This window comes from Paramisgurnus dabryanus, chromosome 5, assembly GCF_030506205.2.
Source record: "Paramisgurnus dabryanus chromosome 5, PD_genome_1.1, whole genome shotgun sequence".
NCBI classification, from domain to species: Eukaryota; Metazoa; Chordata; class Actinopteri; order Cypriniformes; family Cobitidae; genus Paramisgurnus; species Paramisgurnus dabryanus.
The window spans coordinates 43870708-43892020 of NC_133341.1; the positions used below are offsets into that span (position 1 = coordinate 43870708).

General features: G+C 37.9%; 2 protein-coding genes across 4 annotated transcripts in view; one reads left to right on the top strand and one right to left on the bottom strand.

Moving 5' to 3' along the window:
• ciz1b (cdkn1a interacting zinc finger protein 1b) overlaps positions 1 to 16054 on the bottom strand; it is a 28478-nt gene extending 12424 nt beyond the window's left edge. For 2 of the 3 annotated variants that reach the window (XM_065284286.2, XM_065284285.2), the window contains exons 1-2: positions 15610 to 16054; positions 649 to 794 (exon numbers count right to left, since the gene is read on the bottom strand). In XM_065284286.2, the coding sequence (XP_065140358.1) occupies positions 649 to 716 (68 nt within the window). In that variant the 5' untranslated portion in view covers positions 717 to 794; positions 15610 to 16054. The remainder of the gene's footprint in view (positions 1 to 648; positions 795 to 15609) is intronic. The other variant, XM_073814768.1, reaches the window with a different exon arrangement.
• Positions 16055 to 16545: 491 nt separating this feature from the next.
• Positions 16546 to 20513, top strand: LOC135774098 (interferon-induced protein 44-like). The gene is made up of 7 exons (XM_065283978.2): positions 16546 to 16607; positions 18954 to 19019; positions 19112 to 19299; positions 19408 to 19538; positions 19634 to 19805; positions 19939 to 20039; positions 20123 to 20513. Exons 1-7 carry the CDS (start codon positions 16546 to 16548, stop codon positions 20201 to 20203), a joined length of 801 nt encoding a protein of 266 aa, XP_065140050.1. The 3' UTR covers positions 20204 to 20513.
• The last annotated feature ends 800 nt before the right edge of the window (positions 20514 to 21313 follow it).

Genomic DNA, 21313 nt, shown 5'->3' on the forward strand with positions numbered 1-21313 from the left:
GCCTTAACTACCATGTACTTGGCCATTTGATACAATTTACTTATTATGTAAGTACATGTTGATGCATTGTACTGGCACTTAAAGGAACACGCCCACATTTTGGGAATTTAGCTTATTCACGTATCCCCCAGAGTAAGATAAGTCCATACATACCTTTCTCATCTCCGTTGTCCATTGTCACTTTTTGGGAAAAGTTTGCTAGCTGGAGCCATTCACTTCCAGTCTCTGTGCTAAGCTAAGCTAGCGGTGAGTGCGTCAGACAGAGTTACAGCACGCACGGAGATGAGAAAGGTATGTATGGACTTATCTAATTCTGGGGATACGGTGAATAAGCTAAATTCCCAAAATGTGGGCGTGTTCCTTTAAATAATATGTATAGTTAAACTGTTAATGCAACACTTAACCCAACCCTTACCCCACAATCTAACTTTAACCATGCTCTTACTCCTAAACTAAAGCATTTCTCAATGGGTTAAATTTCCATAACAACATGCACATATATCTTTTAATGCACATATTTTTATGTAGTTTCACAGTAAATCCATAGTCCTGCCGATATTTAATGTTAGTACATAGTAGTTAAGGCCACCCTGATATAAAGTGTGACCATAGTCTCTTGATTTTGTTATGAGAACCAATAAGAATTACCTGTTACATCTCTGCTCATACATCTCTGGCAATGAAGAAGGAATCTGTCCAATGGTACCTTTTCCCATTTGTGGTGGATTTTCTCATCTGCTCATTATTTTCCCTGCTATGTCCTCTTTTCTGTCTAGAATTGACACAGGATTGTCCTGAAAAGAACAAATCAAAACAAAAGCACATTTGTTAACATTAGTTACCTACATTAGTTAATATGGACTAACAATGAACAACTTCTACAGCAGTTAGCAGCTTTATTATTTTTAGTACATGTTCATTTTATCATGTAGGCCTTTTAAAAAATATGTTAAATCAAATGCTAAACCTGTTTATATTTGTTAATGCACAATAAAGTAATATGAATGAACAATTACATTTCAGATGATGTCCTTGAGACCTTTAAAGGGGACACATAATGAAAATCTGACTTTTTCCATGTTTAAGTGCTATAATTGGGTCACCAGTGCTTGTATTAACCTAGAAAATGTTAAAAAGATCAACCCAGTAACATAGTTTTGGTAAACCATTCTCTGCAAGCATGTGAAAAAATAGGTCATTGAAATTTGGCTCCCCTTGTGATGTCAGAAGTTGCTCACATCATTGTTGCTCACACCTTCAAATTTGCAATTCTAACATGTTATAATAAATTATCTATATGGTATTTTAAGCTAGAACTTTACATACGCACTCTGGGGACACCAAAGACTTATTTGACATCTTAAAAAAAGTCTTGCAAAGTATCCACTTTAAAACGGAGTATTCTGAAAACCCCTTGTGCACTCCTATATACAGAGCAACTACAGATATATTTGGTTTTTGTTCCAATTAAATAAAGGACAATGGAAGTACTGTGGTAAAGTAATAGCAAAGCAGCGATGCCGGGGTCAAGCCAAAAAGGGCACAGAATGAAGTATCAGTAATGACTGTCATGATTTTAGATCTAAGTTTTCAGTAGATTAAGGCAAAAATAGCAATTTTTCAAATCTTGAGACCACTAGGTGGTGCTGCACCGAAACAATAGATGGTGCCTCCGGTCATGATTGTGATGACACCCACCAACAGTGTTGTGCCTGAACGAGTTCATTGAACGAAAGTTCATGAACTAGTTCATATTTTGGGCGAACGTGAACTGAACGTACTGTATTACTGCCTGATGAACGCAAGGTGAACTCGTTCATTCTGGGGCTTGTGAACGACACGTTCTCTCAGTTTAACGTCATTCAGTAGGGTGCCAGATTTCTATAGACCCTTTTACAGCTCACGTGATCAAATAGCCTGCGCGCGCATTTGGGCAACAGAAGTGGTGTTATTCCCCATTGGTTCTAACGTGGTAGCAACTCAGAAAGTTTATTAAAACGGTTTCTCAACATCAAAATGTCCCGTTGTTGCGTTTGGTTGCACTAATATAATATACTAATATACGTATATATGTATCTGGCAACTTTATTTTTGGCCATCTGCTAACGTCTTTTATCCACTCCACTATAGTACACGGATCTGGTAGCTGTGTTGAAAATGTTGATAAGGTCAATTTTTTTTAAATAACTTACTGTTTGTGTTGCTTCACTGTTGATTCTTACGATACTTCCGTTGCCTAAATGCGCGCGCATACGCTGCCACGTCATCATTGTGTACAAACAGTAAAAGGGTCTATAGAGTCTTCCAGGCGAAAACCCGTCTAAAACACACTGTAAACAGGCCTTAATGTGTAGCGGAAAAAACACCCAATCTGGCAACACTGCCACCAGGCTACGTCATCAAAACAACACTGACTGGACGCTGCTATCCAAATCCCTGCCGTGCCACTCGCATAGTTTAACATTAAATAACATCATATTTGTCCTAAATCGTTAACGATTAACAAAGGCTGCTTACGCATATTCTGGATCTTGAAATAGACTTTGACTAAGCTCACGCTATTTAACGTGCACGTGCGGTGTGCAATACCTGCAAGTTGTCATACACGCAACGCCTCGCAGCGCTTCTCGCCCGGAAAACCCCCTTGAAGCACCGGCTAGCCTTTCAAGGTATGTGCAAGCAAATACAAAAATGAAAAGACAGTCAATGCTCGTAAACCCTGGTTGGATAAGGGTTTAAAGTTGGATATGAAGATGAAATCTGATGCATTTAGCTTCAGTGTTAAAACTGATAAAATAATTCCTGTCTGTGGTTCTATATGGGCTATAATGGCAATATATTAAAAAAAATAATAATATGGGGAAAAAGAACTATAAATTAGTTCATTTTTGGAACTGTGAACTAGTTCAAAATTTGGAAATATGAACTATGAACTGAACTAGTTCATTTTAAAATTTGTGAACTGAACTAGTTCATGTAGAAAGTGAACTTTCCCAACACTGCCCACCAAATTTGATATACATATGATTAAGCAATGTTAAGATATAGCCTCAAATGACTTGACCACTGGGGGCACTGCACCGAAAAAAATAGATGGTGCCTCAGGTCATGATTGTGATGACACCCACCAAATATGGTGTACACGCAATAAAGCAATCTGGAGATAAAACCTCAAAACTCTTAACCACTAGGGGGCACTGGAAAGTTTACAAGGGCATTCAAAAAATGTCGCTGATGAAATAGGTGGCGCTGTAACAAAACATTCCATGCACCCTCAGTTAATGACATTTACAAGTTGTGAAACATTCACCTATTCATACAGTGTCAGCCATGCAGCTCATTGGGAGCAGTTGGGGTGTAGATGTCTCGCTCAAAGATACCTAAACACCTGGTCAGGTGGAGCTGGGGTTTGAACCAACAACCTTCCGATTTGTAGACAACCTACACTAACCACTGGAAATACGCACATTAATGTGCAAAACTTTTGCGAAGATATAGCCTCAAATCCATTTCGGCGTGCTCGCCATCATATTTGTTGATGCGCTATAACTGATTGGCCTATCAAAATCTTTTTATGACTTTTTGTCTAGAGTCTAGATTGTGTGTACCAAATCCAAGCCTATCAACCAAACGCTGTAGAAGGAGTTTGCCTCAAGGAATCTAAGAATAGCAATTTCATGATTTTAGACTAAATTTTGCAGTAGTGCACCCTCAGTTCATGACTTTTATGACATATAACCGTTAGGGTTAGATGTCTCGCTCATGGACACCTCAACACTTGGTCAGGTGGAGCTGGGGTTTGAACCACCAACCTTCCGGTTTGTAGACAACCTACACTAACCGCTGAACCACTGGCAATATGCACATTAATGTGCAAAACTTTTGCGAACATAAAGCCTCAAATCCATCATTTTAAAATCAAGTTAGCATTAGATATAAGCAAAAATAGCAATTTTTTTAAATCTCGTGAACACTAGGTGGCGCTGTGACGAAACTTTGCATGCACCCTCATGTCATGACTGCCATCAAAACTACTTTGGCAAAGATACAGCCTCAAATCCATTTGTTCGCACTCTACGTAAAATTTAATGACGCGGTATACGGAAACGGATTGGCGAATCGACACGAATTCCATAACTTTTGCCATGAGTGTCTCTAGATGCTACACACCCATTCTTTATGCAAATTGGACAAAAGCTCTAGGACGAGTTCGAAAAAGTAGGTTTTACAAACAATTCAAAATATCAAAATAATAAGCATAACGGAAATGACGTCATATGGTGCAATCGAATTGCGTTTCTATGACGTACGGGTCAGCAGTTATAACCAAAAATGTAAGTGAAAATTTGGACTGTTAGTGGCGCTATTGGGTTTGACATAGACACTCCAAGTTTGGTGTGTTGACTATTTGGAATGTCCTCTATCAGCCAAAATTAATAACCTACGTACGGTTCTATGGGCTGCCATAGACGAAATGGCGGAAGAAGAAGAATAATAGATAACAATAAGAAGAAGAAGAAGAAGAAGAAGAAGAAGAAAACTAACAATCCCAATAGGGGTCTCGCCCATTCTGGGCTTGACCCCTAATTATGACATTACGCCATGATGCACAGCCGGCTAAAATGCAGTCTTAAAAAGCTGTACAGAACAAATGTATAACACTACTCAAGTGGCTTGTGACAGTCTACTGTAAATGTAATGTAAACAGTTACTGTCATGGCAAAAATGATCAATATAAAGAGACTGAGCAAATTGCCCTGTAATGCAGGGTTCACACTTGACGCAGTAGAGGCAGCAAGCGTGAGGGATTTACATGTTAAGTCGCGAATTGACCGTTGCTGCGGAAAACGTGCGAGTTAAAAAATCAGAACTTTGGCAGATTTCCACGCCGCGTTAACCAATCATGACCTTGCTGTAGTAGAGACATGATTACAGGAAGTGAGCGGAGTCTCAGCGAGGTAGCAGAAGCCCCTCCCATGACGCAAATTTTCGCGTGAATGTCTCGAATGACTAGAACTTCACACGCGAATGAAGCGAGTAAACTCAAAATGTTCAAGCGTCCAACTTTTTGCAGCCTCTACCGCGACTGGTGTGAATGCACCATAAGACATGACTTTATGATGTTTGTGTATGGTTATTTTGTTTTTGTGATTACTACTGTCCCAGTACTTACTACTGTCCCAGTACTTACTACTGTCCCAGTACTTACTACTGTCCCAGTACTTACTACTTAGGCATCCATAGTCATTCCTAACAGTCAGTTACCTGAATAACAACACATTCAGCTCAATTTTAAAAATATTTGGGGGTACTCGCACTATGCAAATATGAATAATAATATTGTATCACATTGTGCAGTAAATTTCATTTTATGGATTCCAGTCGCGTTTTCAGCATCATGGAAATCATAGGGCCCCAAACATGCGACATGGCCTCTGAACCCCCAAGTCAAAACTCACAAGCCTGAACTGGCCAAATGAGGAAGGAAATCAAGCACACATTTGTAATACACATGGCTCGGTTCCGTCATCAGAGTCAAGTCGGCGGTCAAACTGGGTGACTGTTAGGCGGCATAGTCATATAAGGCGTCCTTCTAAGACCCATAACGTAACGACAATTTCTAACAGATTCGATCCCCTAAGGAGTATACCAGCTGAAACACCTTTTAAAAGTGCCCTGGTCATTGGAGATTCTATACTCAGGAACACTAACATTGAGGCACCAAACACCATAGTCGACTGTATACCGGGAGCCAGAACGTCTGACATTAGATCCAAACTTAAAGTGCTGGCTAATGCTAAGCGGAAGTTTTCTAAGATTGTTATTCACGCCGGCACGAATGACACTAGGCTCCGCCAGTCGGAAATCACCAAAGATAATATTAAGGAGATGTGTGAAATTGCAAAAACAATGTCAGACAATGTAATATGCTCTGGTCCCCTCCCCGCCTACCGGGGAGATGAAACACATAGTAGATTAGTGTCTCTCAATGGATGGATGTTAAAGTGGTGCCCTCAGCATAATGTAGGGTTTATAGACAATTGGAAGCATTTCTGGGGAAGACCATTTCTCCTAACCCGAGATGGCCTTCATCCGTCATCGGAAGGAAGTGCTATACTCACTAAAAATCTGATCAATAGTCTTAATTCTGATATAGTATGACTATCCAGGGCCCAGGTCAGGAAACAGACGGATCGGCTTAACCGTCCATCTGTTAGCTGCCGTGATATGTCAAGACCACTTATATCCCAGCACTTCGAGTCAATCTTACCGAAATATCAGCACATTTCAACTGTATCTGTTCCCCGAACAAATAAATACAGGGCACCGCTTGTTACATCTGGTACAAATCTGATTCAAATAAAATTAGAAAACAATACATTAACAGATGAATCTCGAATCTTAAAATTCGGCCTTCTTAACATTAGATCGCTTACCAATAAAGAACCTATTGTCAATGAAATAATTACAGACCAAAACTTAGATGTACTCTGTTTAACAGAAACCTGGCTTAAAGCAGACGACTACATTAGTTTAAATGAATCCACCCCACAAGACTATTACTATAAACACGAAGAGGGGGTGGTGTAGCTACAATATACAACACAATGTTTAAAGTAAACCAAAAATCTGAGCTAAAATTTAAATCATTTGAAGTAATGTTGTTAAATATGGAAATAACTGATCGTAACCACAAACAGCTTTCTTTTGCTTTAGCGACAATCTATAGACCACCGGGTCACCATGCAGATTTCCTTAATGAAATAGCAGATTTCCTATCTGAGCTTGTAGTCACTGTAGATAAAGCTCTTATTGTTGGTGATTTTAATGTCCATGTGGACAACCCAAAAGACGCATTAGGACGTGCGTTTATAGATGTTCTAAATTCTCTCAATATTAGACAAAACGTGACAGGGCCAACGCATACTCGTAATCACACATTAGACTTAATTCTGTCACTCGGACTCAATATTAATGACGTCGAAATATCACCTCAGAGTGATGCAGTTTCTGACCATTACCTTGTGTCATACACTGTACTTCTAGATAGGATCACTCAATCTACAACATGCTACCGACTAGCCAGAACAATAATTTCCACCACTAAAGATAGCTTTATTAGCACTCTTCCAGACCTGTCCCAAATGAAACATGTAGCAGATAACTGTGACGATCTAGATATTGAAATAGAAAACCTAAACAATGTCTGTTCTAACACATTGGATGCCGTTGCTCCCATTCGAAAAAAGAGATTCAAAGAAAAACCACCAGCTCCATGGTATGACCATCACACAGCAGCCCTTAAAAAGGCAGCTAGAAAAATGGAAAGAAATTATAGAAGCACAAAGTTAGAAGTATGGCGCGCAGCATGGAAACAGAGTGTTAAACACTACAGACAGGCTATTAAAACCGCCAGATCTACATATCTTAGCAAGCTTATAAATGAGAATCATAATAACCCTCGTTTCCTCTTTAGCACAGTTGCGAAACTGACTAGAAACAAAGAACAAACAGAAACCAATAGTAAACTTCAACACAATAGTAACGACTTCATGAACTTCTTTTCTAACAAAATTTCGGCTATTAGGGAAAACATCGTAGCTACCCAGGCAGCCACCACTCTACCCATTAGTTCACTTAACACTAGACTACCATACGAACATCTTGATTCATTTAAACCTACTACAATAGATGAGCTCTCTAAACTAGTCACATCATCCAAATCATCGTCCTGTATATTAGACCCCGTTCCCACAAAACTACTTAAAGAAGTATTCCCTGTAGTGTCAACCCCGGTTCTAAATATCTTTAACTCATCGCTAGAAATAGGATACGTTCCAACAGCTTTCAAACTAGCAGTTATTAAACCGCTGATTAAAAAACCACAGCTTGACCAAGGAGAACTTAATAACTTTAGACCAATCTCAAATCTCCCTTTTCTTTCGAAAATATTAGAAAAGGTAGTGGCAAGCCAGTTACGCACATTCTTGAAAAATAATAGTACATATGAAAAGTTCCAATCAGGATTCAGGCCCCACCATAGCACAGAGACAGCGTTGCTTAGAGTTACAAATGACCTCCTATTAACATCCGATCGTGGTGAAATCTCAATTCTTATATTACTAGACCTTAGTGCAGCATTTGACACAATAGACCACAGAATCCTACTCAATAGACTAGAAAACTATGTTGGTATCAGTGGTCAGGCGCTAGCCTGGTTTAGGTCATATCTAACCAATCGCTATCACTTTGTTTATGTAAATGAGGAAGAGTCATATCACTCCCTGGTTAAATACGGTGTACCGCAGGGATCAGTTTTAGGTCCTATCCTGTTCTCGTTATACATGTTACCCCTAGGAGACATTATCAGGAAACACAACATAAGTTTTCACTGCTATGCGGATGATACCCAGCTTTACATCTCCTCGCATCCCAGCGAAACACACACGTTTTCTAAGCTAAAAGACTGCATTAGCGATGTTAGTGACTGGATGGCACATAACTTTCTTAAGCTCAACTCCAATAAGACAGAGGTACTTATTATTGAACCAAATCGCTACAAACATAATATGTCAGATTACAAATTGCACATAGATGGCTGTACTGTGGTGCCATCTTCCACGGTTAGGAACTTAGGCATTCTTCCATCTTAGAAATATCTCAAAAATACGCCATATACTGTCTACATCTGACACAGAGAAGCTTATTCATGCTTTTATGACCTCTAGAATAGACTATTGTAACTCGCTACTCGGGGGATGCCATTCAAATCAGGTCAACAAGCTTCAGCTAGTTCAAAACGCTTCTGCAAGGGTACTTACTCGATCTAAGAAGTATGACCACATAAGCCCAATTCTGGCATCTTTACACTGGCTACCAGTTAAATATCGCATCCAATTTAAAATATCATTAATCACCTACAAAGCTTTAAATGGCTTAGCACCCTCATATCTTAGAGAATTACTATCAGAATACAATCCATCACGCACACTACGGTCGCAAAATTCTGGCCTATTGATTATCCCTAGACTATCAAAAGTGTCTAAAAGTGGAAGATCCTTTTCCTACTTAGCCCCTAAGCTCTGGAATGATTTACCAACCGATGTCCGAGAATCAGACACAGTCGATCATTTTAAATCTAGACTTAAAACTTTTCTCTTCAACAAAGCATTCGCATAATTTGTCTAGTAAAGGTTCTTAACTCGCAATAGTTATTTTCACGGAACAAAGCACTCACGGTCATAACACAGACCAACCAAATAAATAAATAAAAACCTTTTCTACATGAACACTTAAAATGAATTGCATTAAATAGTTTGCCACCGTTTGCCACTGAACCTGCATTAACGACGACAGTGGGGCTTTCGGCCTTAGTCAAACGGTTTGGCACGTATGGTCGGGTTGCGATTTTGGTGCTTTCGTGTGTCTTGTGAATAGTATGCCATACAGACCCGTTTGCCACTGAACCTGCATTAACAACGACAGTGGGGCCTCCAGCCTTAGTCAAACGGGTTGGTATGCAATGTTCCCTTTAAGCTGCGCGCTGTGCGCGGCCGCGCAGGCCAGTCAAAGTGGCCGCGCAATAGATTTGTCAGACCGCGCACATTTTTCAGACCGCACATAAACATTGATGCATTTGCTGTTGTAAAAGAATTAAGAGAGAGAGAAGGCGAGTGTTCTAGAAGGAGAAGAAACTTTCAACCAATCGCTGATCTTGCTACGGTGACAGACACTTTTATGAGCCAATGGTAGCAGCGCATTCAGTCACACAGGTGCCGCTTCCAGCACGAGCACAAAGTGAGAGCGAGTCAGATGAGCAGCTGCACGGGGCGATCTAAAGAAACTAAAATATTTATTAAGAGGAAAAAGTGATTCAAAACAGTGATTTAAAACAAATTATTGGATTCCTGAAGTGATGTGATAACTTGGAAAAGCTGTCGCTAGAGTGAGGAGAGAGCAAAATAGAGAATTAGAACGGAGGCAGATTCAGAATCACAGAGCATCAAAACACTGCGAATGAACTTCTTCTTTTAAATAAGAAGTTAAAATTTATGCTTTGGTGAGTTATATTCTAAATATTAACTTGACATTATGGCATAAGTGTTGCAAATTTGGCAGCAAACTATGAGTTTTATTAGTTTGTTTACATTGGCCGTTGGTATATAACGAACGAGCTGAAGCTATTTACATTTGAAAGTTAACAGTCAAGTAACCAGAGTCGTATAATAACAGAGTTACGAAACGCTTTGATCTCGCCGCCGCGCGGTCACGTGATTCATGTAACGTTCTACAGTTCCAAACCAAGCAGGGCTGTCAATCTGTTTGCATAGGTTTTCAGCTATTTTAGGTAAATATTAGCTTGTAATGGGAATTGATCACTATACTTACTATGTTTATAACGGTTTTTTTTACTAGGGAGTGATGGAAATACAGTAAATCAGTTAATAAAGATAAACAGTTAATTGTGACCCAAATATAACTGTGGTTATCTATACCAACTACAGCAACACAGTTTATCTTTTATTTTTGTACCAAAATATGGCTATATAAATAGGTATCAATCTGCTAAAAACATAATACCTACACTTTTACTATATCACAAAAAAGATCGCCAACGCGGTTATTTGTAACAGTGAAGCATAACAGAAACACACTAAATTCATATTTTAAATTCACATTAAATGTTAATATAATCATACATGATTTTCGAGGATACATCACTCGTATTACTTACCAAACACAATGAAACACATAGCAGCATTGTGAAGCAGTGTGACTTTCTTATAAGGCATTTAGCTTGTCGCTGTTGCCCCCTAGTGTTACTCGTAATAAATAAATAAGATAAGTATAAAGTAGATGGCCACCAGTAATAACATATTAAACCATTAAATCTATATTATTCACACATTATACACAACTCATTAAAATATAAAAATTTTACTAGTTATTATTAACGATAATCATTACCTACAGCAGAGTTCATAAAATATCACTGTTGACTATATTAATGAAATGTCCGAAAATGTAAAGTGAAACGGTAATTTCATCGATTTACCAGCAGGTGCCATTGAAATGAATGGGCTTCAGTGCTGCGTTTGGAACTATGCGTCACTACCGGTCACTACATGAAACGCTGTTACTTCCGCATTCCATTCTTACAACGGACGTCTATGTGAGTGTCGTAACTCTATTATTATACGACTCTGCAAGTAACGTAACGTAAATGTGATAAAAAAATAACATATGTTCAATAAGTGTTGAAACCCTGAGTTAGGTTGTTATTTGAAATGTTTACATGATGCTTATTGATAAATCTGTTGAATTGAAGATTAATTACTGTTCTGCCTTGTGTTTTTACAAGGCTGGGTTTTTTGTGAGAATTGCGAACATCTGTAAAGTTCTCCTGCTCCATCTTGGACACGCGAGACAATTAAGTATATACTGAAGGTGTATACAAAAAGGCGAGACAACCAGAACTGTGCTTTGAATTCATCAGAACTGGTAGGAGGATATTTTTCCTTTTTGTTTCGGACAACTACTAGGACGTGAATTCGCTGAAACTTCATTTTCCGTATTTTCTTGGATTTTCTTCAAAGGACACTTACTTTGAACTGAACTATTTAAACTATTTAAAGGAACGGTCCTTTGAACCGAGTCAATTGATTCATGAATTCAACCCAACTGAGTCATTTAAGTGAATCATTAATTTGGATTACAAACAAAATGAAACAGTGTTACACTTTTACAAGTATTTTATTTATTTATTTATATATTTGCTCTGTAGTATATGAGAACTGATTTTCAGCTTGAGTTGAACGGTTCAATCTGCTAAACCCAGGTACCTGGTAAATTTCAAAGAGAGGAGTATTGGGATTTATTGCATATTGTTTCTTGTATTTGAGATTTATATTCCTTAAGCAAGATACAGAAAAGAGAAACACTTTCTTAAATTAATATTTTCAATATAAATCTACAAATAATCAGAAACCAAGACTCTGTGTTGATCTTTTACTTACCTGTCATACTGCTCTCCTCTCTCCAGTAGCCGTGCCTTTCTCTTCTGATACACAGGCCCACATTGAACATTATACGTGTGTATACACTAAACCCCGTTACACGCTACACTGTCATCTCTTTGAATCTCCTATGGTTAACGCAAGCTCGTGGTCATTTTCGGCAGGTCGTGTGGTTGCAAATTGCTCACAGTACTAAAAATGTGCGCTCAGAAAAAAAAGAATTTGCTCAGTGCTGAAAAAAATTAGAGGGAACATTGTTGGTATGTATGGTCGGGTTGCGTTTTTCGCGCTTTCGTGTGTCTTGTGAATAGTATGCCATACATACCCGTTTGCCACTGAACCTGCATTAACGACGACAGTGGGGCCTCCAGCCTTAGTCAAACGGGTTGGTATGTATGGTCGGGTTGCGTTTTTCGCGCTTTCGTGTGTCTTGTGAATAGTATGCCATACAGACCCGTTTGCCACTGAACCTGCATTAACGACGACAGTGGGGCCTCCAGCCTTAGTCAAACGGGTTGGCACGTATGGTCGGGCTGCGATTTTGGCGCTATCGTAAGTCTTATGAATAGTATGCCATACAGACCCGTTTGCCACTGAACCTGCATTAACGACGACAGTGGGGCTTCCGGCCTTAGTCAAACGGGTTAACACGTATGGTCGGGTTGCGATGTTTTTGGCGTCTTCTCCTGGTCCTGTAAATGCTATACAATATAGACCCGTTTGCCACTGAACCTGCATTAACGACGACAGTGGGGCTTTAGGCCTTAGTCAAACGGGTCGTCAGGTTTCATTTTCTCTTAAAGATCGGAAGGTGACCCTTATTTACCATATATACCCTCGCATTGGGCCCCCAATTTGCTAAATCCTCAACTGTGGATAATATTATTATGCCGCAATATTTAGTCTGTCTGGAACTAAGCTGAGTTAAACCACATCACTGTGTGACACTTCAATACATATGAACGGCTGCTACGCTAATACGATTTTGTTTTTCTCTCCCTGTCTCGTCCTCGACCCGAGGACGAGACAAACAGACCCAGTCCCGGTAGATGTGAAAGTCGGCACACCTCTGATCTACTGGCCGTCCTTCAACGTTATGCCCAGCTGATACCTGACCAACGATCACCGGCAGAACCGCTTAATCTCCGCTAAATCTCCATTTCCGTTCTCCCAAGGGTTTTTCCCTCCTAGGACTTATTTTTCCTCGGATAAAAGCACGGGGTTTTTTTTCTCCTAGGGGGTTTTTCACCCCGGGGAGGCAGCCTTTTTGGGCTTTACCTAGCTTCCTCTTCTATACGTTGCTTTAGTAATACGTGCAATTATAATATTGAGTCATAGCCGCAGCAAATTTAACTGCTCATGCTATCATGTATTCTGTTGTGCTATCTGTCGTTTTCTGTGCTTTTCACTGCTTCTATTTATGTAAAGCTGCTTTGAAACAATTGACTTTTGTGAAAAGCGCTATATAAATAAAATTGAATTGAATTGAATTGAATTTGCAATACCTAGTCACCATAAGATCTCTCTAAAAAAAGAATACACATTTAACACTAATCTAACACTTGTTTTTCAAATAACTTTGATGTATGTTTCACATATAGGTGTTGAACTGAGAACAGGTGACCTATACATGCCTGTAAAGGTGACCCATCTCTCCGGTTATGAAAATTACCAACCAATCAAGACTCAGGCCTGAGATATGATGTAAACAAACTATTTTATTCTGCATTTTAATCGATTAGTCATGATTAATCGTTTTGCAGCCCTACTTTAATGATGAACGTATGTGCTTTTTGGAGTTCTGGCATATTGTCTACCATATAGTTACAATAAGATAATAACAAGACAAACAAGATTTGTTTGTGTTCAACTGAAGAAACGTATTATTGGGATGGCATGAGATTGAGTTAATTGCTAGATCATTTTCATATTTGGGTTAACTATTCTTTTAACCCCTGCAGGTTGCTACATATGCATCTCACAAAGAATGATGTAATAAGATTAAGGGGTAAGTAAAAACACAGAAGTGTCTTTTTCAAACTGACCCAGCATGCTTCCGTGTTTTGTTCTTTGAAACGTGTGGATGCTAGAATATTACAGGTAACAATTCAAGAGGTGTAAAACCACAATAGGGCAGATTCAGCCCGCTGGGTCCAGGCCAGCTGTGCTCTTAAGAACAGCATTATCAAAACAGTAATAAACAATAAGACAATAAAAACAAACTTAATCCAATATTCAATGGTGACAACATAACCTGACATACACCATAATCTTTACTTTATACATGAGGTTTGGTTTTGGTACTGAATAATAACCATACAGGGCTCAACATAAAGGACTGCCCGGTTGCCCGGGGCAAGCGTGAGAGATGTTCGGGCCAGTAAAAAGAATTGTCACTTGCACGATCGGGCCAGTGCTTTATCCTCAGTCACTAAACTATATTTTCATCAATGTATATTTTTTAACATTTTGGAAGCAGACATTTACATGGGTAAAACAAGACGAAAGAAAATATGCAATATTTTGCACAATTTACTGTCAATTTACAGGTAAAGCAGAAATATTGGGAGCCTTTTTTCGTTGGAACGTGTCTGTTGTATATGTACACAATTATAATTGACTTTTGAATTATTATTTTTAAATATGTGATACTGACAGTTTTTTTACTGGGGCCAGTGAAAATTTTGGCAGGGCAAGTGAAAACCTGAACCACTGGCCCGACCGGGCCAGTATAAAACATTATTTGCGTTGAGCCCTGCCATACATATATAGGCTTTATCTTTCAATGTGGTATTGAATGATAATTATTATACTTGAATACTATGGTACTTTACATAACCTGCAGGCTGCATAACAAAAAAACGCAACTAACAATTTGCAGAATAAAAGCTTTTGTTTTCATCATTTGTGTGTGTACTGTGTATAATAATAATGTGTATATAAATACACACACACATTTAAAAAATATTTACATGTGTATTAATTTTTATATTTATACAGGGTTCTAACTCTAAGCCAAATGTCAAATTTCCTGACATTCACCAACTAAAAAAGCTGAATTTTCTGACCTATGAGGTGAGCCTGATAATGTAGTGTACACCGTACAATTTTTTTTTTTGAAAATTAAGCTTAAATGCGTGAAATGAATAAACAAATAAAAGACTGTTTAGATTGTAGTCTCACTTGAAATCAGTGGAGGCTTGGCCCGAGAAATGGTATTCCTTACGTCAAAACTTAAAGAAAAGGTCATGCATTACGTATGCAAAACTACGACCGCAGTGTTTACAAGTGTGGAAAAAAGAGGACCATTTCGATGTTGTTGTATGTGTCTTTGTGTCAGTTTATTGTTTAATATGGTCCGCAAACGTGCGTTTTACATGTGACATGTCGTTATGCAGCACTCACTGTACTTCGAAGTCATATCAATAAAATGCTTATACCGTGGTACTGTTAGTGAATTGATGTATGTTTTATATTCTCACATATAACTTAGTTTTACCTCAGTGTTGACAAACGGTGTCATAAAGTCCACGAGGCACCTCACTCGAAACAGTATCATATAAACATATGTGTAAAATAATATATAATTTACCTCTCAGCAAGCGTGGACTGTGTGCCGCTCATTGGGCTTTCCTTTGTTGATTTTCTTCACCTCTTATCCAATTAGCATTTTATCGTGGTAAAACACCTTTGTGTTTCAAAGAAAAAATAATAAAACCGACAACAACCGTGTAGCACATCCAACCCTTGATAGTTCGTCTTTATGTTTACAGGAATGTCCTCCCCTCGTGAATGACAAGATGAAGATAGAAACACACATGTTTATGTTTTATATTTCCTTGGGTTGCCTGTCTTGGGGAATGTGATCGATGCTAAATGCAAACAAACGTTCAGTCGTCTTTCACACTCGACCGTATTGCACATAGATGATCAATTCAAAGTAATTCTTTAGTAAGACCCTTCATCATTTTCCCAGCCAAAATCCCACCACACACATACCGACAGGCTTCACCCCCGTCGAGTGAGCCGTCTTCTTCTTGTACTGTTTATTGGCGGTTGACAAGCCAACTTATGGTGTATTACCGCCACCAACTGGACTGGAGTGTGGAGCATTATAAAGAGAGGAGGACAGTATTAGGGAAAAAAATAAATTAATTAATTAAACATTAAACCTTTGTCAATTGTTATATTCTACAGTCTAATCTTGTGCTTTTAAGATACCTAATTAATTCCGTTTGCACTATGGATTTTCCTGTACAATTGAGTAAATCTGAAAGGATTACATTCTTGTTTCCAAAGTTTCTCATTTTATTTAATAATTCTTCTCTCTCTCTATTATATTTCCCACATTTCATTATTTTTTAACCGGTTCAATGAGCCGAACTGTCCGAAAAGAGCCGGTTCGCGGAAATGAATCGGACTTTGCATCACTACAGGGTGACTCTCTGATGGCCTTAACTAACCCAATAACTAATTGTCAATTGTAAACTTCGTATACACATGGGCATTTCTCCTACTTCTACTTGTAATGCTGATACTGGAGAGAATCGATAAGCCCCACAGCAGATACTTAGTGATTGAGCTTGCCAAGTAAGCCGTCATCTGCAGATGCACGGTCAAGCCAGCCGCAGCAAAGAGTATAGAAGTACAAGAGAGGAAACTCAATAGAAGGTTCCATTGCAACACCAGCGCCCAGCAGAAGCCCCACGAATCCGCCATTTTGGAATGAAAGCGAATCGGGAGTCAACTAGAAGTAATGGCAATGGACATTAAAAGATCAAATTCAAACTGAATGATGATTACACAGAATAACATACAATCAGACCAGTGATCATAAATCCCTTTTTACAACTTGTTTTCAGACAAGTCTTTCACTTTTATATAGGCTAATTTTACATAGATATACCGACATAAACTCATCCACACATAATATTCTGGCTCCATATATATATATACATATACACACATATACATCTGAATTGCTCGAAATGGATTAAGTAAAAGAACAGACAGAACAATGCATCATGTTGATTATAATGTTTGTAGCGGGATCCAGGGGATTAATACGTACAAAATATATTTCATACCTAGTGAAGTTAACTAATAATAGTAGCAAATGTGTAAAATAGCATAAAATAGAATTACATAATAAAGCAAGAAAAAAATACCTCAAATGTGTATCTATTTAATGATTGAATTCCACAACTGATAACAACAAATCAACACATACATACAAGACAATACAGCATTTCGTGTAGGTGTAGCAAGTGAACAAAATATTAATTTAAGAAACTTACTATTGCAACTAGTAATAGTGGCAAAGTGTTTCCAAATGTATTGTAACATTACTTTCTTGTTCATTACTTTAATTCATTACTTTGCCTACAGGGTTTATCTATTAACAGGATCTTCTTCAGGATGACCCCACTCTGTTTGTTACTTATCAAAATAAATTACAGCAGATTAACAAAGAAAACTGTACACAAAGACTGTCCACAATACATCAACATGCATAATTTTTGCCCTGGTATTATTCAAAATCCTTAACGTGTAACAAGAACATTTTAAGAATATCTTCTTTAGGATGACCCACACTCTGTTCATGTCAAACTGTTTCACTGGACATTTATAAAGAAAACTATAGGCAAAGTCTGTCAACCATACATCAACCATACATCAACATGCAGCATTTTTGCCCTGCTATTATTCAAAATTCTTAACGTGTAACGAGAACATTTTAAGAATATCTTCTTTAGGATGACCCACAAACAATTTCTTCCTCCTCCTTGTATCCCTATTTTTACTGTACCCTGCATCTCAGAAACTTGTCATTTGTTGTTGCACATGCAATGTAGAAACAGAAAATATTTATTAGGCCAAACATTACTGTTGTATACATTAGCATACAACAAAACTATAAAAATGTAAACCAAAAATATATTCTTTACAGTAGAATACAGTAAATTGTGTGTGGGTTCCGGTCCAGGAATTGGCGGGGGGTGGGGGGTGCAGATTGCCAAAAGAGTGATTGATTCAATCAGTGGGTTCAGGCAACTGAGCATTTGGTTCAGACAATTGGGTTTAGTGTTTTAGCAATTGAGAAAAACTGTAATTCTCATTGTTTTGGACAAATTGAAATTGCTTTGATTCAATCAAGCAGATGATTATGTACAATTGTCTGCTTTTTCATTTTCATGAAAATACATTATATACTGGTTTCTGTCAATTTGGACATTTAAACTGTACTGTAAAACTTTCTAAATCACAATGTGTGTAATTTGTTTACAGAAATAATGTGAAAATGTAAATTCATCCACAGTTACCATCAAAAAATACTGACACATATAATTGTGTATACTAGGTATATTGAAACATTTTGAATGTCTTGTTCATGAACAATAACATACATACAGACTAGCAATTTTGATGATGTAAAAATGTACTTTTGAGAGATGAAATGAGGATTTTGAACAAACTTTTGCAGGACATCCATGATACTTACTACAGTATACAACAGTGTACTCGCTTATATTGGTTGTGTCACATTATTTGAAACTGGTTTAATCCATTTTGAGTGGTTGTGTTTAATCAATGACATGTTTGCTCTATTTGTGTTTGATTGTTGCCGCTTGTGTTTAGCAGTATGCATGATATGTGTATTAGAGTGCAGAATGTGTTTTGAGAATGAATATGTGTGTGTCAAGTATTGCTAAAAAGTCTAAGTGAGATTTGCAAAATGTGGTTTATGATGTGAAATGGTTTAACCATTTATGGATGCGACTCTCAGCTCCGAGAATGTGAGGTGTACAAAGTGAAGAAGGGTAAGTCAGAATAAAGTTTTTATAACTAGGTTTAACAATAAATTTGGGACTTCATTAACATTGTTTATTATATTTGACAGCACATTTAAATCATCAATCAATATTTGTCTTCTAGTTGTCTCACAGGTCAGTGCCGGTCCAGTCAAGAGAAGCCATGGAGAAATATTCTGTGGATACCTGGGTATGTTTTTACAAAATGTTGTTTTTAACATGTTGCTTATTTTATGCAACTATTAAAAGCCAGTAAATAATAAGATTTAACTGCTTCCATAGGCAAAAACAAGACCTCTTGAAGCGTATCAAAGATCATAAACCCCTGGTGTCCTCTGTGAACCGAGCTCGAAACCTAATGATCGGTCCTGTATGTGCTGGAAAATCCAGTTTCTTCAACTTCATCAACTCCATCTTCATGGGTCGCATGAGCCATGGCAGGATCCTCAGGCACCAGTCTCACCACACAGGTGCAATAAAAGCTTCCTTTATTAAGAAGAGTGTTACTCTTCATGCTTCAAATTGGTCCCTGTAACAGGTCAATGTTTTCTTTATGTTTCGCACATATCCACTTAAAGATTGCCATGAGGGAAAGTCATTGCCATTTGTCTTGTGTGACACTATGGGACTGGAGGAGCAGACAGGTGCAGGTTTGGATATTGAGGACATCAGCAGCATTCTTCAGGGTCTCATACCAGATCGATATCAAGTAAGAGATGAACATTAAGATGATACGGTTGAATCCAAACGAACTAGCTGAAATATATGTTTTTATGTACTTAATCATTATTTACATTGCCTAAGTTCAACCCCCTAGCATCATTCCATCCTGATGAGCAAAAGTCCTCCAGACCTTCATCTCTACAGGAGAGGATCCACTGTGTGGTGTTTGTGATAGATGCCACCAAAATCTCCCACATGTCCAGCAAACCGGAGGACAAACTTGCAGCCATACGCAAAAAAGTGAACTCGCTGAGTAAGTGCGTTTATAAAACACATGATTCTGGATTTTTTGTATCATAGGAAGATCTTTAAGCATCCTCAAAATGTGTGTTGCATATAAAGCTGTTGATACATATCTCAATATTGCTTTACTGATCAATTTTCAGGTGTTCCTCAGATCGTCTTGATGACTAAAGTAGATGAGGCGTGTCCTCTGGTGGAGGAGGATCTTCAAAAGGTTTATGTCAGTTCCTACATTGAGACAAAGGTGAGATCTTACAGAGCTGAAACTGTGTCATATGGAGCTGAAAGTGTGACAGATGGAATGAGAGATTTGTATTGACTCTACAGGTACAGGAGGTCAGCTCGACTGGGTGTTCCTGTGTCTTGTGTGTTACCTGTGAAAGAACTACAGTAAGGAGCTTGAACTGAACCTCAGCTGTGATCTCCTGCTTCTCACCGCTGTACAGCAGATGCTCAACTGTGCTGAAGATTATTTGGATGATGTTGATGCCAATGTTGCTTAAAGTTATAAAGTTAAATGTATGTCATTTTTTTGTTGTTAACTTGTATTGTGCATTATAGGACTTTGTAATGTAATCATTATTATTTTTTTAATACCATTACTGTCCAGGTAGATCATTGCCATTCAGACACAATGCCCAGATCACCTGTGAACTTGACTTTGCTTCAACAGAAAGCTGATAGTTTATTAAATTACATTTCAATGCCTTCATTTCAGTTGCGGAAGACAAAAAGATTCACTATTGATCAAATTGTAATTTAAAGATACATAATTAAAATTGTATATAATTTAAGTGCTGTAAGTTGTGAGTTACACATAAATATGTTATTTCCAGAATATGTGTTTGAAATGGCACCTATAAATGTGTATTTCATTTGTTTTATTATATTTAAGTAATGAAAATAAACTTAACGTGGGTACTGGGTAAAGAAAACTACGGATGCCAATATCATTAAGTGCTTATTAATATCACATTTCAATAATACCCATTATAGAATTCAATTTGTTTTATTGGTGGTAATACTCAAACAAAATCACTAATTAAAATTGTTTACAAAAACACGTCCCCCTTGTTAATTTTTAAGGTAACACTTGCTTTTATTGATTTATTAAATGTAACAAATAATACATAGATTAAACACTAAAGCTCCAGCATAGAGCATTGTAAAGAAGACGTGTAAAAGGATCTAGGTAGTTTAATATCCTGTTTCTGAATATTCATAATAACATCATACAGCAGGCATCAAATAATCAGCTTGTTCATACCTACATTTGTTGAATGCGATAATCCATTTTTGACATTTAAAGTTCTTAAACCTTATCTGATTGGACAAAACAGAAAAAGGCGGCGTTATTTTGCTCGAAAGAAATTAACGGAGCAGGAAGACATGACTTTTCAGTGATAAGAATTAATATTTTATTGAAAATGAACATGACCGATCATACTAACCGGAAGCACGCATGTAAACAAAGGTGGATCGTTCGGGATTTTCCCCCCATTTTTTTGTTGTTTTGGA

Excerpts from the sequence above, each read along its gene's own strand:
- LOC135774098 (XM_065283978.2), top strand. The coding sequence starts at position 16,546 with ATGCTGATACTGGAGAGAATCGATAAGCCCCACAGCAGATACTTAGTG. Across the intron at positions 16,608-18,953 it reads TTAGTGATTGAGCTTGCCAA|TTGTCTCACAGGTCAGTGCC; the intron begins GTAAGCCGTCAT and ends TTTGTCTTCTAG. Across the intron at positions 19,806-19,938 it reads CAAAAAAGTGAACTCGCTGA|GTGTTCCTCAGATCGTCTTG; the intron begins GTAAGTGCGTTT and ends ATCAATTTTCAG.